Source organism: Haliotis cracherodii, unplaced genomic scaffold (assembly GCF_022045235.1).
Source record: "Haliotis cracherodii isolate W230 unplaced genomic scaffold, xgHalCrac1.p SCAF_16, whole genome shotgun sequence".
NCBI classification, from domain to species: domain Eukaryota; kingdom Metazoa; phylum Mollusca; class Gastropoda; order Lepetellida; family Haliotidae; genus Haliotis; species Haliotis cracherodii.
In genome coordinates, this window is record NW_027266271.1 from 1,583,194 (window position 1) to 1,603,218 (window position 20,025).

At 39.0% G+C, this 20,025-nt stretch overlaps 1 protein-coding gene across 2 annotated transcripts in view; it reads left to right on the forward strand.

Moving 5' to 3' along the window:
* LOC139463729 (islet cell autoantigen 1-like) overlaps positions 1-20,025 on the forward strand; it is a 341,431-nt gene that overhangs the window by 184,796 nt on the left and 136,610 nt on the right. For both annotated transcript variants that reach the window (XM_071244977.1, XM_071244979.1), the window contains one exon: positions 19,227-19,327. In XM_071244977.1, coding sequence (XP_071101078.1) covers positions 19,227-19,327 — 101 coding nt within the window. The remainder of the gene's footprint in view (positions 1-19,226; positions 19,328-20,025) is intronic.

Below are 20,025 nucleotides of genomic sequence, written 5' to 3' on the forward strand. Positions count from 1 at the left end.
CTCACCAACTCTTAACAATCAAAACATAAACAGATCAGACATTGCTGATCCGAGTTTGGTTGAAATGTTTATACATGGAAATACTGCATGAGATCCATGCATTCTGTCGTACCAGTTATCTGGTTCTGTTATGCGTTTTTCACACAACTGGAAAGTCCATACAGAAACAGACTATAGAAATTGCTTACGTCGAAACATGAAGTGAACGTAAAATCGGTCTGTTATTGCTTTAAGTTGTTGTAATGAAATTTTGACAAGTACGTGAAAAGATAGAAAAATAATCGGAGAGTACAGCGATATCAAACTTTTAGTCACAAACTCACCTGAAATCCCAGAGTCTGAAAATGCTTTATGAAGGAGGTGTTCTCGGGCGAGATGTAGGTCATGTTTTGCCTGTAGGACGGACCCCCACGCGCAACTTCATTAACCCGCTACAGCGCTTCCGCTCTCTCACTTTTCCCTTACCGTGGCTCAAGCTCCAATATGCACTCGACTGACCTATCCACATGGGTCAAAGGCAAACTGACATGCTGTGAAGTCAATCACATGCATGCGCAATTCTTGGTTTATTTCACGATGCTTCCCTATTGAGAGTGTGTATTGTGAATTCGCGCCAATTTCTACAATGCAGATATGATATGACATGATCAAGCCACTTCTGTCGCGCGCGAGACAATCACTTTGTCGCCTTGCCGAGAATACCACGTTCAGCGATAGCCGAATCCGACAAAATGCGGGCACGTGATTTCTATAGTCCGTTTCTCCATGTTGGGCGCTTTGCACTATATATTCAGAGTTTGTATCGGTCGAGAGGAGGATGGGGCCACACAGCCTATACACGACCTGGGAAACAATACAGTTTACTAAGGATATCGCCTGGTGTCAGTTCCGCGCTATAGTGCTACCATTGTCTCGCTATATCGTTACCGTGACTCGCGCAACAGTGTACCCCAATTTACGCATCCCTATTCAATTAGGGAAGCAGATAGACAATATCGTCAAGGTGTGTATTGCCAAATGGGGTCAGGCAGTCAGCGCACGACCTTGCATTAGTGCCGGGAATTCAACTTTAAAGGACAACCGAATCAGCATGTTGACACGTGATTTCTATAGTCCGTTTCTGCAAACGTTAAAAGTAAGTCTCTGCTGACATCCGTAAACCATAGCGATAGAACACAGTTGCAGTTCACCAGGAAAAAGGGCACAACAATCTCATCACAGACCGCACGGGGTCGGTATTAATTCAAGAAATAAGTATGCCTATTGGAAAAGGCCCTTCCTAGCACGTTCATTAATATTCTGAGTTGATTGAAATGCGGTGAACGGGGCTTATGCCGATATTTTACCTCAGCTTCTTTCACTTCTTTCTTAAAATATATTTCTATAGTCCGTTTCTGCTTGCATTGTTTACCCTCAGTGTGTACACTCTATTTCACTGAGAATGACAAGTGATCTCGGTAGTCGATAGCAGATCAACACATTCGCAGTTCACTGAAAATTATGCCCAAAGACCACGTACTTGTTTATGAAATCGACAAACCTACACCACAGGTTTACAGACAATGCTATAGCGTATAGCGTCAAGAGCAAGGACGCTTCTTTCATCGTCTTTCCTGAACAAGTTTGAAGTGTCGTAAAATATCACTGTTTTCCCCACAAAATGACATTCGCAGTCAGATCACAGTTTGGTGTATTGTGATTTTGTGAATGCATATCAATATCGAACTGCATGTATACTAAAGAGTGCCACGTCTGACAGCTATTGGATGGTCCGGTGAGGTACAATAGGTTAAAGTATGTTGTTATAGATGAATTCTGTTTCATTTATCTTTCCGTAGCCTTCAATTCTATGTCGCTAGAATTAAACATGGCTATGTACAAGCCCAGTGTATACAAACACACGAAATTTGGTCGAAATCAGCCCAGTATTACCCGAGATATTAATGTTTAGGGTTCTGCTATATGGCAAGTTTATGGACGGGTGCCAAAGAGTTCCCTCTTTAAAATGTTGTAACATCCTTCTCAATTGAGCTACAGTCAAACGGTTTAGTGTTCTGGATTCGTCAGGAGATAGGCTACCAGAATAGCACATGATAATGCATGTGGAAAAGCTTGAATCCAATATGGCTGCCAAACGGTGCGTTGTAGCTACCATGGTCCTGCAGTACAAAATGATGGGCATCTGATTGCGCTGCCGCATGGCAAATCTGGAAGTCATTGGACAATTAGTTTCGAAGATTATTGCTGCTGAAGTTGAAACTTTGATGAGTTATCTGCCCTTAGCCATTGGGCCTATGGCCTTGGGTTTTTGCTGGGCACTGCATCACATTGGTGTCCATGTTGCTGTTGATTTTGGAGCGATTCTGGCTACTGGTAGCTTTTGTGGCAATGGTACAAAAAACGGCGGAATAATAAATAATAATAATAATATTTGTAATTACAATAGGTCTTCTGCCTTTCAGGCACGAAGCCCTAATTAAAAATCGTTATTTGAGCGATTTTGGCAGTTTTGACACCAGAATCGGGTAGCAAGACAAAAAACATTTCGAAAAAACCAAGGTCACCAAGGTGACGGGGTCAAGGTCATTTGTGTACTTTTTTATGCCTTTTGGGGCGAGCTGAAACGTGACTGTAGTTGCATGTATGGTGGTAGCGATTTGTGTTTGTTCTTATCTCCGACTTGATGTATCTCTCGTATTATTCAGATTTGGAGAATATTATGTCCGCCGTCCGTCCGCGGGTCTGTCCGCCAAAAACGTTTTTTTACCATTACTCATAAACCATTCAATGTACAGTGCTGTAACTTTGTAGAAATCTTCATATGGTCTGTATCTACTCATGCTGTGAAAATCAAGCCATTTGGTCCTCAAGTTGTGTTTCCATGGCAACCTGAAAGAAAAAATCTTAAATCCAAGGTGGCGGCCAAACGGTTGAATTTATCAATTTTTAGTCTGGGGGTAAAATGATCAGTATCTTATGACGGTGTCGCATGTAAAATTTGAAAGCTATTGGGTCCATAGTGTCTGAGATATATGCTGTTTTATGCCGTTTTTAATCAATTAATGCATTCAATCCAATATGGCCGCCAAATGGCTCAACTTTTGACAAGCCACTAAGAACAAAACTTGTTCGGCTTGCTATGCTGATGCATCATGTTACTTTCCAACGTTGATTCACGAAGAACCTGGGCAGATGTGCTGTTAGCAGATAAATTTCCGGAATCCAATATGGCCGCTAAACTAATTACATTTTGACATGCATCTAAGAACAAAATATGTGCGACATACAAAGTTGTTATATACTGCCAATTTACAACTATGTCTTTGCGAAACCAATGACGATATATTCTTTTCAAAAAAATATTTATGACAGTACTTACATCAAAAGCAAACTCTTATATTTCCGTAGCTAATAGAGATATGTAAAAACGGTTAGAATGTGTTGATGTTTGAACTATTGAGAAAATATGAGCAAATTTTGAAAGTACTGTGGCTGATACAGGCAGAGAAAATGATTGTGGAAGAAACGAACCCAGCACAAAATGACAAATCAGCTATCAACATGTTCAATCCAATATGGCCACCAAACCACGTGACTTTTGCCATGTGTTCAAGAACAGAAAATGTTCAGCGGCCAATAGCAAGATAGGAAGCAGTTGCTGCAACTACTTTGCATGATAAGATTCCATGTAAACACGTAATTGCAAAGTCATACATTAAGTTTGTGACAAATGTCGGCCGGAAGTAGCATTCAATATGGCGGCTATTAAAGGAGATATCAAAATTTCGCTAAGATCGTTTGTAGTGTGGTGCATAGAGACCAAGCATGCAAAGTTTTGAAGCCTTTGCTCCGGTAGTTTCAGAGGAGATAGATTTGGCGGCCAAGTGGTGAGAAAGTGCTAAAATGCATGTGGAAAAGCTTGAATCCAATATGGCTGCCAAATGGTGCGTTGTAGCTACCATGGTCCTGCAGTACAAAATGATGGGCATCTGATTGCGCTGCCGCATGGCAAATCTGGAAGTCATTGGACAATTAGTTTCGAAGATTATTGCTGCTGAAGTTGAAACTTTGATGAGTTATCTGCCCTTAGCCATTGGGCCTATGGCCTTGGGTTTTTGCTGGGCACTGCATCACATTGGTGTCCATGTTGCTGTTGATTTTGGAGCGATTCTGGCTACTGGTAGCTTTTGTGGCAATGGTACAAAAAACGGCGGAATAATAAATAATAATAATAATATTTGTAATTACAATAGGTCTTCTGCCTTTCAGGCACGAAGCCCTAATAAATCGAACGATTACAATAGGGCTTCCAGCCTTTCTGCTTGGAGCCCTAATAATAATAAATCGAACAATTTCAATAGGGCTCTTCAGCCTTTCAGCTTGGAGCCCTAATTATAAATCGAACGATTACAAATAGGGCTCTACAGCCTTTCGGCTTGGAGCCCTAATAAACCAACACCGGCTACACCGAGTCCCATGCCAGCTGTTACAAGGGCGGTGTCAATTCCGTCAAGAGCATTCACGGCTCTGCAGTACTTTTTATACAATCCAAGTCTCATCTCCCTCTCCTTCTCTATTCGATGTTTTATGTCGCTTATTGTCCCCCGCCACGCGAAAGCGCAAAGCGGGGGATATAGTATTCACAACCGTCCGTACGTACGTCCCACCTGTTTGTTGCCGCGATATCTCAAGAACTAAACACTGGATTGTATTCATATTTGGAACTATGGTGTATATACAGACTCCGCAGACACCAGTCTGTTTTGGCGACCTTGACCCCATTTTCAGCAGACAAATCTGCTTTTGGAGTTAAGGGTGTTGCCGCGATATCTCAAGAACTAATCGCTGGATTGTCTTCATATTTAGAACTATGGTGTATATACAGACACCGCAGGCACCAGTCGGTTTTGGCGACCTTGACCCCATTTTCAGCAGACAAATCTGCTTTTGGAGTTAAGGGTGTTGCCGCGATATCTCAAGAACTAATCGCTGGATTGTCTTCATATTTAGAACTATGGTGTATATACAGACACCGCAGGCACCAGTTGGTTTTGGCGACCTTGACCCCATTTTCAAGGTCACAGCAGGCAAATCTGCTTTTGGAGTTGGAAAACAGTGTTGCCGCGATATCTCAAGAAATAAACACTGGATTGTTTTCATATTTGGAACTATGGTGTATATGCAGACACCAGTCGGTTTTGGTGACCTTGACCCCATTTTCAAGGTCAAGGCAGGCAAATCTGCTTTTGGAGTTGGAAAACAGTGTTGCCGCGATATCTCAAGAACTAATCGCTGGATTGTCTTCATATTTGGTACTATGGTGTATATACAAGCGGGGGACATTTCGTCACTTTGTGACAAATACTTGTTTGATGTAATCGAAATCCATCAAGAGTATCCATCTTTTCAGACGCTTCATCGAGCGCCGGATATAAACACTAGTGTATATTATTATATTATGTAATAGTCTTTAATTGGTCTTGCTTCAATGTTTTGAGAGTATACATCAACCTTATTGAATGTATATTATACGGCATAAATATCTTAGTAAGAGAAATGCTATCACTTTTAATAATTTGGACCCCTTTAAGGGTTGCAACGTGTGATACTCCCATATAAATAATACTGCAACGTTGACGTTGGTGTTTCTCGAGCCATTTACTCAAGGGACCTGGTAATATTTCTATGGCATCTACCGGTGCATCTCCAAACAAGACTTCAATTATAAGCGTAGAAAGATTAGGTATTGCACTCAAGTTATCTTAATATCATTGAATTCAGTAACCAAATTTAAACTAACATTTTTTTATGCCTGACGACTCAAAAACATATGACCTGGGTTTTCTGGCAGGGGAGCGACTAACACACTTTTTCGTTTTGAGGGGATATAAGCCCCGAGTACAATCCCACTATTTATTATCGTAGTTAAATTATGTGCCTTACCCATTATCACATATGGTGGGTTAATGATGATATTCAGTAGCCACTCGATTTTTGCTTCAATCATAGTCCATTTATAATCGTCGTTGCGAGTAAGATTGTATGAAGTTTTTTTATTGAGTCTACTAATGTCGACATCACTTAAATCTCCTAGATTACCTGTGAATGTAACTTCTTTCCGCTTGTATACATTATCTAGTAAGTGTAAAGCGTATAACTTACCATCGATACCGGGTCGGAAAGCGCAATTGTATTACATTTTCTGAGCGTTCCAGTGCCTGATGAATTAACCATTATTTATCATATTGAGTGTTACACTGAAGTATCCTATATGTACAGGTTGATGTTTTAAATCTAATACAGAAATTTTGAGATCTGAAATAATACCCCGCTTTAATTGTTTATATTGTGATGTTGAGAAAGATTCCGTTCTACCGCTTTTGTATTTTTCATCTTTGACTGGAATAGCTCTCAGCAGAGTTGAAGGACTTTCTAGTTGAATATTATCCGTTGTACTGATCTGATCAAGATGGATGCACAAATCTTTATAGGGAACTAAATCGGGTAATTTAACTCCAATCCTTGGTCTGTTTGGTGGTATTATTGGGTTTTGTCCAAAAAATCCAAGTGTATCTGCTATGCTCGGAGTAAGAAATACTTGATCTTCTCCACTGACTAAAATCAGCATCCCATTCGACTCATTTTGTGTGAGACTAGCTCCCAAAGGCTTAAAAATTTCATCATTGAGTGAGTATATGCTGTAATACCCATCAGATATAGTGTGCACATCTCCATTTCTCCATATATATTATTATCTCTCGCAGAACTTATATTGGTCCACCAAGGGTAATATGTTACATTGCATAGAGTGACTTCAAGTTGACCAGCCGAGTTATCGATAGTATGAAGCAGTTGAATAGACTGACCATTTGTTATTCCCGGGAGTGTGACATACATATTAAATATACAAAGATACTATATCATAACTTAAATATGAAATCAACTTACATTACTAATCAATCGATTTTAGTAAGTGCCTCTAGTACTAATTTTGTTGTTGAATTCCCTGATATCTTTGAAAAATACAGGGTCACAGCAACTAGCGATAAAATGGTGCACGATTGGTTTCACAATCCAAAGCAATTTTGGCAGAACCAGTTAAACTTTGCCGTATGGTGTACCACAACAGGATGTGTGTACCACAACAGGATGTGGTGTATCTCTTTATGCCCCAGGATTTGAACTAAATAAGTCTGTTTTATCTTTATCAAGATGTATACTTAAAGAAATTAGTGCTCCATTACCGCAGGATCGAGCATGGAATTCCACAAATAATCCGTACAATATGTGGTCATTTGAACGTATTTGTCAGGAATTTAATGTTTCTATGAGTAAAGATTGGCGTCTGAGTGGAGTTAACCATGGTCTAGGTATTCCGTACGCTGGTGCACACTCTGTTAAAGAAGTCAGCGATGATTTACTGAAAAGAGGTCGTCTTCTTCTGAGCTTTGCTCTCTCAAGTAGCGAGTGGAGAGACGATCGTATGAACTTTAAGGGTGGTGTTTCTTTCACCGTCCAAAAGGTTGAGCAACCACCTGGAAATGCTTGCAGTTTGTCGCAAACGTAGAGGATGCTATTAATTCACCAGTCATCAAGATGTATTACAGTACGCTCAATCCAAAGTAGATATGGAACTTAAGATCGGTCAAGTGATCGGTTATAATAGTAAAATTGTTATTGCTTCCGATCAACAAAAAACAGGTATAAATTCAGATATTAACACCGAATTAATAACGCAAACAAACACAGGCGAAACGGGAATTGTCAAGCCACAGACATCTACTGATTCTCCTACTGACGCAAAACCACAAGTGCCACCACATATTGCTGCTAAAAATCAACAACATATCCATGAAAAAACAGCGCTTATAGTAGGTTGAGTCGCGGCTGCTTTACTTATGATTTTGATAAATAGTTCTTAACGGATAAGTACAATAGCCCTGCAATTGCTTCGATCAGTGCCCACAAGTTTTGACTAAGCCAACTGGTGGTCTTAGCTAATAAATTCAAGAGCCAGGAAACAATACTTCCTATTATACCGGGAAGTGCAGATGTGGCTTTCCCAGTGCTTCTCCTTTTGCTTCTAAATGCTTTTTATCCACTCTTTTACACCATTACACCTAGGCGGTGTGCCAGCTCCTGTACCGCCTGTACCACTGGTAAATGCGAGTGTCAAAGTCGATATAATAAATCCCAATGCGGTTAAAATACTGGCAATGGTTACCCCCTGTTTCTGAACAGTGTTTTAATTTTATCAGCCAGTGTAGTATCATCGTTGAGGACTTGATCGATAGTTTCTCGAATTCGACTGATTTGTGAACGAAGTGCCTTTCTATTACTGGCAGCCGCTTCGAGGTGGGTCGATCTTTCGTCTTCTAAGTTAACGCAATCTTTCCGCAACGTGGCGTCTACTGAATTCATCACCCGCCTGTTCAAGTTTTGTTTTCTCATAAGCTATATGCTTGTTGAGTTTCGATAGCTTGGCTGTATTATTGATGAATGATCCCCGCATTGTTTGCATTGCCTTGTCAAGGCCTCGTAATTCCCTAATACTGAACTCCGAGGATGGTACCTGTAACGTGGAATTGGCGTAGTAGGTATCCAAGATTTCTCCGAGTCCGTCCAAGGCCAGCTTCGAGCTTTCTTCCAAATTATCTTTATCTATGTTACCGAGTTCAGTACGCATAGTCTGAAGAACCTTAGTAGTCTTCGCAGAAAGTTTTTCTCGTGAATAGTCTACAAAACCTAATTCATTACGAACAAAGTTGATGCCATGTTTACTGGCTATCGTAGACAAGGCTAGGGGCTTACGAGTACAAGAATTCATAAGATCAATATCGGGAGAGCCATGCAGTGGCAATATTCCTTTACTATCTATCGTAAACTTTCAATAGTCAAGACATATAGGAGTTTCTTTTAAGGCATCGTAATAATCATTTACGGTTGTTTGTAAAAGTTCATCATTAAGATTCATAAAGCTGGTTTCATCAGTACCCTCTTCAGTTGTACTAGTATCATTTAAGCTTTCTAGATTAAAATCATTCAATTGTATATTAAACATAAGGTTACATAATTTCAAATTAAACAATGTCTTCGCAATACGGATGCAAGTTAAATCCACAACATAGACTTCGGGATCCATTAGGGGGTCAAAGCAATTCATCATTCTGTAACTATAACTAATAACCCAAGTACCATTGATCAGAATCAAACGCTTCTGGTTCGCATTCCTAATCTCGGCGCACACGATGTGTTAGTTCCAGGAACTGCACGACTATCATTTACAATTAGTTTGAATTCTACCGATGCTAGCAGAGAGCTCATTCAAAACATAGGTCGTGTGATTGTTAAGAAGATCGCGATTAAAATTAGCGGCAATGAAGTTTTGAGTATTGACGACAGCGATGTATATTTCTGTTACATGGATCTCTGGAGAATGGCTAAAGAACGGGAAAACTTACAGTACCAAGGTATTTTTAATCAGAACACATTGAGACTGCATGTAGGTGCTGAAAGTGGGGATAATACCGTCGTAGAAGATAAGGCCGTTGCTGATGCATTAGTTAACAGATTCTATATTCCGCTTCACTTTGAATTACTAGATAGTCACATGCCCTTTTATCAAGCATCCATAGGCGATAGATTAGAATACAAACTCACTTTTAATGACTACTTTTAATCAAAGCTACTGAAGATCCTAGTAGCTATTCTATTGATAATATCTCACTGGAGTACGATATGATAACAGATCCTGAATTAGCCAGACAAATTCGTAACCAGTACAGCGGAAGTTTAGCCATTTTGTACGATTGCATGCTTCGACACCGAAGGATCACCAGGAACAAAAGAGATATGACGTGGAATATCAATCTAAACGTCCCCGCCAGATCGTTGAAGGGTATTTCAAAGTTGTTCGAGGACCCCTCTTAACAATTTGCAAGAGATACCGAGAAGTTCTACAATCCCAAGATTACAAAAGTAGAATTGACTATCGAGGGTGTGCCTAATCAACTATATAGTCCAGGCATGCTAGCATATCAACAATGGGATGAGATTAAAAAACTCCCTTCTATAAAACGGAGCGCGGAAGTTAACGCGGTCTTGAAAGATCTGTCTCTCAGGAATGTGTCGATGGCTGAATTCCTTACCACGAAGTATGCGCTATGGCTCGACATGCGAACAACAGACGATGACCAACTACACGGTAGTGGGCGGAGAATAGAAAATGCTAGCGAGGGTGTTACTATACACATAACGAAGCACCATGAAGAGGCTGGTAAATTAAACATATATTTGTACGTGATTATGGACGCGCAACTTAATATGCAGAATGGGAGATTCGTGCAAGCAATCTATTAATAATCTTTTACCTAAAGAGCTGCACTGCGCTATCATCTGCTGGCAAACGGGTTGTGGAAAAACAGCTTTTATTCTAGATATTTTACAAAGTCATTATCGGGATGTTTTCGACCATATTATTATTCTGTACCCCACTATAAGCGTTAATAAAACATACCTATCGAGAGATTGGGTAATGAATGATCCCGAAATGTACAAAGTTGATCCGGGCGATCGTTTACAAGACTGTTTACGAGTATGTCACCAAAAATACAAAGGAGAATCAACCCTTTTCATAAAAGACGACTGCAGTGCGAGTAAAGAACTTACAAAAAAGAAAGATATACTTTCATATTTAGTATTCTCCGGACGGCATACTCAGCATAGCGTTTGGGTACTTGCTCAAAAATACAACTCTGTCCTGAAAGATCTCAAAGAGCAGACGAAATTGGTAGCCCTGTTTCATTGCAAAGACCGAGATTCATTTGAGGAATGTCTACGCGAAAATGATGTTATTTTATACAAGCTTGAACGAGATAAAGTGAGAAAACTGTTACCCGTAACGAAGCACTGTAAACTCGTATTTAAAACCGATTAACCAGCTGCTTATGCAATTGCTTAGCAAAAATAGCAACTTCTGAGCAAAATCATAGCAACTGCTAAGCAAAAATATAGCAAATACATATAGCAAAAAATATCGCAAAAATAGCAAAAATATAGCAAATATGGCAAAAATATAGCAAAAATAGCAACTGCTATGCAAAATTATAGCAACTGCTAAGCAAAAATATAGCAAAAATATGATAAATTTAACATTAACGTTTATTATGTAATAATGTGGTTCGAAATCCTCATTCTTTCGCAACAGTTTATTATTTCTGGCTGTATTGGATATGCGATATTCCATTATGTTAGACTTAAATATCTCCTTGGGTATTACATTATCGAATGCGACGAACTTATCGAACAAATGCTCAAAGAACCTGATCAACATGCAGAAGTAGTTACGGATAAATCTGTAGATAAACATAGAGAAAGACTCGCAGCTTTGGTAGCCGTTGGAAAATGTTCCCAATATTTTGTGGAAAATTATAACACTGAAAAAATTGATAACATGGCCGATGAAAAAAATGTACGTGCATTACGAGTCTAGACTTGGAGCTACCATGTCTAAAACAATAGGTTCGGCTATGTTACAACTATACACAGTTGTAGCTAGTACGTTTCTTCCTATCCCGGCAGAACATCGCCCGTATTTATGCGAATCTCTAAGCTCAGTAAGCTGTGAGTTTTATCATAGATACGGAATGTTCTTAGCTCCGGGGACCACCGCTTTAATAACGGCTAGGTATTGTCAATTTAAACATAAGTGCCCACTTACTAATAATGGAGACTCAAGTGACACCACAACAGATTGTGGAAACACAATCACACAAGTGAACAAGGAAATAACCCCGATTGTGAAATCACAACAGATTGTGGAAACACAGTCACATCAAGTGAATGAGGAAATACCAGTGATTGCGAAATCACAAGCCAGAGTGACTAAGAATCCTTTAAAAATCGCAGCTGGGAGGAAGGGTGCGCTAGCGAGGAAGGCTAGAAAACTAATACACAATACTGAACAACATAGTCGTCCGATTAAAACTTGGGCTCCCTATGCACTAGGAGTTGTTGCTATAGCGGTGGTATGGTTGCTCTATAAGACCGGAGAAGAGAAAACGTCACCCCATATTACACAACAAGTTCAATTAGAGGTAAGCCCTCATATAATGCTATAAGAAGCATGACTACTCCAGTTACAGTAAAATGTTGGTAAACGCAACGTATCATTCAGCGGTGGTCAGCGGCTTGGCCATTGGCTATGCCTGTATGGCTAAAATGATTACTTAAGCCACACCACCCAAGCCTGATTTTAATGGTTATGATATCGGTATGATGGTTCTTGATATTGGATTGGCATTGGAAAGAAAAGATATGCTCATCAAACAAGGGCTTATTCCAGTAGACATAATGAAGTAATTAAACATTTGAATATTTTATATTATTGAACATTTGAATATTTTATATTCATATAATATGGCATCAATTGCGATGGTCGGTGGAGCTATTGTTAATGCTCTAGCTTTTTCGGGGAGTAATTATTTATTTTCTACTCTGAGGGAATCAAACACAAAAGAAATTGAAGAGGAGCGTAAATGACATAATAAAGCATTAGAACAACTCGAAGCAGCCCAGTCACAATGGGCCAGGTGCAGAATATTAAGATGAGATTTTATTAATGATGAACTGCATAAGCAAGGACATTCAATTCAAATGTTTAAGGATGTTGAATCTGCCATGCACGAATACCTCCTTGTTTATGGAAAGAAACTTGACCCAATACAGAGACCAACAATAAGTCAGTTTTATACACCATGAGAGGCTCAGAAAAAACACGAGATAGTATTTATATGTTTGGGTTATCCGTCATTGCTATTTTTAGCTACACAATGACTACGTATAAACCATGATCTATGTCAGTCTGAGTCTTATCAGCTATGTCACCCTGACTGCTAATCTATAAATAGCGCTGACTGGCTGTTCCGCTGTTACAGTCCGTTTGACTCCAAATGAGAACGATGAATTGCAAAATAGCTCGAAATCCAGAAAAGTGTATGAAACATCAATACGGTACTTGACCATGAATACCCTGTACCCAACAAAATCTGAATTTTGTTTATTTTAAGACCCATGACGGATGAAGTTCTTTAAGAGACTATCATGTAATTTTGTATAGACATGTGTACATGACACATAGGGGGACAAACCGTGGAAGGAACAGCGCAAGCACGGTCTGCACGTGCTACACAGTGACCGTGTTCATTCAATGACAAGATGCGCTACTCAGCAGATGTTAAACAGTTGATGTTGAATGTGTATGATTTCTTTAGCAGTGAAGCAGAAAGAGCAAAGCCTTTTTATGCAATTAATAAATTCTTGAAACAAGCTTCAAAAGCTATTGGTATGTCCCCTCCGAAACTTAAAAATGTTGTTAGTCGACGAGATACAAATAGTCAGGTCAAGGAGGTAGGGAACATGTCAAAACCATGCAAGGTTGATAAATTAGACAGTTTTCAGAGGGATCAAGTCAGACGTGCAATTGTTAAACTGCACTCAGAAAATAAGTACCTGTCCCTAAGAATTTTGAAGAAACACTTTGAAACTGACCATGATTTACGTGTTACAAAGTACAAACTATGGCAGCTGTTGCATACATTTGGTTACAAATACAAAAAGATAACTGGAGAAAATAGGGCTGTGTTGTGTGAACGGTCTAACATTGTTCGTCTCCGAAATCATTACATTCGTACCATCAAGCCGAAACATGAAGAAGGATATGAGCCCGTCTTCTTAGATGAGACATGGGTAAATGCATCACACACAGCCAGCAGTCAGTGGGTACCCAGTGGTGACTGTAAGGAGTCTGGTAGAAAGTTACCAATGGGAAAGGGTGAAAGACTCATAGTTCTCCATGCTGGTTCTGCTAGTCAGGGTTTTCTCCCAGACTGTGACCTCATCTTTAGAGCAAAGGCCAAAGACAACAGGGACTACCACACAGAAATGAACAGCAATGTATTTCTGGAGTGGGTGAAAGATAAATTAGTCCCTGCTTTGCCTACCAAGTCTCTCATTGTCATGGACAATGCACCGTATCATAGTGTGCAGGATCCAGAAAGCAAGACTCCAACCTCTAATAACTGTAAAGGAGACATGGTTACTTGGCTGCAACAGAGGAACATTACCTTTCCTTCTCGAGCCATGAAACCACAGCTCTATGAAATCATCAAAACTATGAAACCTGACCCCGTGTATAAAGTTGACAGTTACATCAAGGGTCAGGGTCACGCTGTCTTACGACTGCCACATTATCACTGCGACCTGCATCCAATCGAGTTGGTATGGGGCATCGTCAAGGGTGACGTTGGATGATCGAACACAACGTTCAAATTACGAGACGTTGAACAACTTATAAAGGAATCCCTTGGTAGGGTAACAGTAGAAACATGGAGCCATTGTGTGGCCACAGTCGTTGACGAGATAGAGCCAGGTTATTGGTCACGAGATGGACTACGGCCAGCAACAGTCCAACCTATAATAGTGGAGGTCGGCAGTGGCACCAGCAGTTCCGACGACGAGATCTATGGCATGAGCGAGTCAGATTGCGGCTGAAATTATCATGAGATTGCCCCTCTAACGCTCTGTCATTTCCCCTACCACAGAACATGCAGTGCATGCATGCTTGCGCTGTGCCTTCCACGGTTTGTCCCCCCTACGTGTCATGTACACATTTCTATACAAAATTACATGATAGTTTCTTAAAGAGCTTCATCGGCAGGACTCGGCTGATGACATGCATTTAGACAAATGATACTAGAAGTGTATATTTATCACAATGGCGAGAGGCACAGCAAGATGTAAATTCATACGCATGGGCCAATCACAAATTTGTGGGAAGATCTGTGTGGCGGATTTTTGTGGAATCCATTCCATTGCAATTAGAAAAGGGCATATTAATTATTCGTGTTCTGTATGTGGGATTGTGGTCAAAGGTAGTTACTGTTTATGTAAGAAACACGGTGCTGACAAGAAACAGTTTCAAAGTATTTATGAGAGGAAAAAGGCTTACCGAAATGAGATAAATAGATTGGGTAGAATTCAAACCAATTAGAGATTAGTTCACATGTATTTATATATCACAATGATTTATGTTGTCAGAGAGCTGAAAGCTTTGGCAAAGCAACGTGGTCTACGTGGATATTCTCGAATGAGAAAAGCTGAATTGATTGATTTATTCGGTTTGGAATACAACAAACCCCAGACTGTTAGAGAACTCAAAGCTCAAGCGAAAAACAGTGGGTTGAGAGGTTATTCTTGAATGAGAAAAGCTGAATTAATCGATTTACTAGATAATAATCAACCCGATGATGTTGAATAAAATAATCAACCAGTTGATGAGTTAAAATTTGTACCCAGAACTGGCGTTGGTAAATATCTAAGAGGTTGGAAGATGGATATTAATTCCAACATGGATGTTAATGATGTTAAGCCCATTGTATAGAGCAAAATGAACAAGGAAATAGATGATTTAAATAGTATAAAATACCAGCTGACAGTTAAAATGTCATTGAGTAAAAGTAACGCAGATGATAGCACTGAATATACCAAACCTTATTTCCGCAGCAACCAAAAAGCTATAACCGAATCTGAGTCTATAAGCTCATCATTGGATACATCAATTCAACTGATACAAGAAACTTTAGAACGCTGGACTAATAGAGGTTCGGGTTGGGGTGTGGATAAAATCGATAGTTTATATTTAGATATAGCAAATTATATGCCTTTCAAAGGTGGATCTTATATAGATTTACCCTCGTATTATAAAAAGAAAAAAGCCATAATTAATGTAAAAAATAAATCAGATGACTGTTTCAGAATGATGATGAGATCTGCATTGTTCCCCATAGACAAAAATCCAGATAGGTCTTCTAGCTATCCACAAAACGATGGACTAAACCTTGATGGGATAGACGAACCTACACCAATCTCACAAATTGATAAGGCGGAAAAGCAAAATAATTTAGCTATAAATGTTTTCGGACATTCTTCTAAAGGAATTGTTGTACACAGGATAAGCTCCACTCCGGAACATATTCCCAGAATCAATTTTTTTCTAATCGAAAAAGAAGACAAATATCATTATACACTGATAAAGAGTTTAAGCAGACTATTATACGATGAACAAAACATAAGGAAAAGAAATATTTCTGTGAAAGATGCCTGCATGGGTACAGCAGACAAGATCTATTAGAAGCGCAAAAAGAAGACTGCAGAGGTGTTGGACAGACTGGTATCAGGATCAATATGGCTAAAGAGGGGAAAAATATATTAAAATTTGAACATTATTGTAATCAAATGCCAGTACTGTATGTAATTTACGCCGACTTCGAAGCGCTTATCAAACCTATAGAAGCCACAGAACACAATACTAAAGATAGTTTTACCTACAAAACTCAAGAACATATTCCTTGTGGGTTTGGATATATAGTTGTAAGGTATGATGGGAAAACAAACACGCCCGTGATTTATAGAGGTCCCAATGCAGCGGGAAAGTTCCTAGAATATCTACAAAATGAAGAGAGAATAATCAGGGAAAATTTATCGTGTAAAAAACCCATGTGTATGATGAGGGATGATTTGAGGGCCTATAAGAAGTCAACTAGTTGTCATGTTTGTAATAAACCTCTGAATGGGGATTCTGTAAGAGAACATTGCCCCGTCATGGGTAATTATCGGGGAGCGGCACATAACGAGTGTTACTTGAAACTAAAAACAAATTTTCAAACAATACCAATCCCCGTTGTGTTTCATAACCTTAGGGGATATGATTCACATCTCATTATGCAAGCTATCTCAAAGACGGACAGCGGCTTAACATGTATTCCTAACAATATAGAAAAATATATATCATTCTTGTTGACTAAAACTATACATTATACGGACAAGGATGGGAAAGCCAGAATAAAGCAAAGTAATGGGCTTAGATTCATAGACTCCGTACAGTTTCTGTTATCTTCCTTGGACAATTTAGCTAATGCGAACAATCCCGATGACTTTGCAATAACAAATCAATATACTGATCGGTCAACACGGCATTTGTTTCTGAGAAAAGGTGTATATCCTTACGAATATATGGATGATTGGTCTAGATTTCGACGAAACGAAATTAACACCCCTTGAATCATTCTGTAGTAACTGAACAGAATAAAAAATAATTGATGCTGATTATGAACACACTCTGACGGTGTGGGATGAATTAGGTTGTAAGAATTTAGGTGATTATCACGATCTGTACTTATAAACCGATGTACTGTTACTCGCCGATATATTCGAGATATTTAGAAAGACATGTTTAAAACAATACGGCTTGGACCCGGCATGGTACTATTCCAGTCCCGGACTATCATGGGATGCATTGTTGAAGAAGACCGGTGTAGAACTAAAATTACTCACAGTTTACGATATGCACTTGTTTATGGAGAAAGGATTAAGAGGTGGTATATCGATGGTAGCGAAAAGGTATTCTAAGGCTACCGGTAATAATAAATTAGTGGAAGGATATGATCCGAGTAAACCCGATACGCACATATTATATCTCGACCCCAACAATTTGTACGGATGGGCTATGAGTCAACCTTTACCCACGGGTGGTTTTGAGTGGGTCGATGTGAATGATATTCACAAGGTCGATGCGAATAAAGGGTACATATTAGAAGTTGACTTGGAATATCCAACAGAGTTACATAAAGATCATAACAGTTATCCACTAGCTCCCGAAAGATTAATGGTTAATAAAGATTGGATGTTGGAATATCAACACTCCTTGATGGGTAATACTAGGTTAGCTAATGTAGAAAAACTCGTACCAAATTTGATGGATAAGACAAAATATACAGTTCACTATAGAAATCTCTAGTTATATCTATCGTTAGGCATGAAAGTAAAGAAAATACACAGAGTTCTAAAGTTTGATCAAAGCCCTTGGATGGAGCCCTGTATAAGACTGAACACAGATTTAAGAAAGATGGCTACCAGCAATTTCGAAAAGAACCTATATAAGTTCCTGAATAACTTAGTATTTGGTAAAACTATGGAGAATCTAAGGAAGCGTGTTGATGTTAAATTAGTCAGATCTAATGAGGAAGAAAGACTCAGGAAACTTATAGCCAGTCCGGCTTTTAACAGAAGCAAGATATTTGATAACGACTTAGCTGCACTACATATTCAGAAGAGGCATTGTGTAGACAATCTTGTGTCATTATTTGTTCATGTTCATTTGTGGCATAATTTACTGACAATTGCCAGCAGCTTAAGGACAGTGTCTATGCTGCAGAGGGACCATGCAGGTCCCCATGGTCTCTATAAGGTGACCTTATTTTAAATTGTGTCATTGTTTGACAGTTAATCCTGTGAATGTTAGATGAAATTCTGGATATGTTTCTGGTTGCCTTACTGTTTTTCATTGATAGGATTTTATGTGATATGAAGTCCATGAAATATCTGGTATGACTGAAATATTTTTGATGTGACTTAAAATTTTCTCACTCACTGACTCTGAGGTTGTTATCATAGGGATATGTCTTTGTCTTTTCTGATACTGTGTTATAAGCAGGCACTAAACCTGATATTTTACAAAAACTTGTTCTGTAAAACACATCGTAAAGGGCATGAGGAAAAGTGGTATCAGTGAATGCCAGCTACATTTCTACTGATGCTGTTTGACAAAATGAGACTGTGTAGCTACTCTGGAAATTCTAATGATTAAGGTGAAGTGGAAGTCATATACTGTCAAATCATAAACAGATCAAGGTAATTGAAATGTTTATTAGGGTCTTTTGCATGTTCTGTCAATATGTTTTGGATATTTGTCATGAAATTGCAGATATATATTCTGTTTATGAATTGTTTATTAGCTGTCAGAGGGCAGAAATATGTATAAGAATTTCCTTGAAATCTAATTCCTGTGTCCTTCCAAATCATCACTCATCACACTAATTTGCATAACTACTTGGTGAGGTGTGTGTGTTCAAAACTGTAGGGATATTAACAGATACACCTCAAAGTGTGGGTATAAATGTTACATTGCAGCTAATGACACTCGGCAGGCAGTTTCAGACTGGTATTCATGGACAACAACATACAATGATGCCGCTTACATTGCAAGTGTTCAAAGAATAGCATTTCTGTTGGTGTAAATGTTGAACGATACATAACATTACAAAAGTAATAGAACATGTTTATGTATGTAGTGACCAGATATGTAATATGTGCTGTTCTCTTCCACACAGGCTTTTGGCTTTCGATGATGAATACCGGGATGAAGATGATAACAAGGAAAACACAACAGATGAAAATCTGAAGAATCTCCAAGTCAACAAAAGCTCATCAGGTTTGTACTGAGGTTAATCTGATCACTTGTTTTTTTCTCTCACCAAGGCAATTACAAAAGGTGAAAGCCTCCTCAACACCACTGGGGATTAGACATGAGTTTTCACACACCATAACTGATGTCAGAACTTCTTTGAGTGGCATTTAGAAGTTGGTGTGATGAAGTAAGACGAGTTCTATGGATGAACAACTTCTTTATTACAATTAGTGCGACGTTTCGGTGTAGATCCTAACACCTTTATCAAGCATTGCTATTGTTCATCCATAGAACTCGTCTTACTTGATGTCAGAATACTCAAATTTTATATCATTTTTCTTTTTAAAGTTATGTGACTTTCAGGTTCAAAGCCCTCTGTTTTCTGAGACCAAAATTAAAAACAATGATATCAGATGAAGAGGAGGGCAGTATGTATGATGCTTTAAGCCGTTAACTGACTGTAAAAGTCCAGTTTCCACCCTTACCGAACTAGGCGGGAATTGCTGGGCTCAATCGTAGTGCCACCAATGGCTATTATGAGTTATGTCATTTCTATGTCCCACCTATTGACAAATAAGATTCCACCTCTCACATCATGTGCATTTGCTTCAAACATGATGATGGGGCCAATCAAGACGTTCAGATCGATAATCAAGATCTATTTAAGAAATGAAGTTTGCTCTACCCCCATGTGTAGTCTCACAAAATGTAATTTTTCCCTG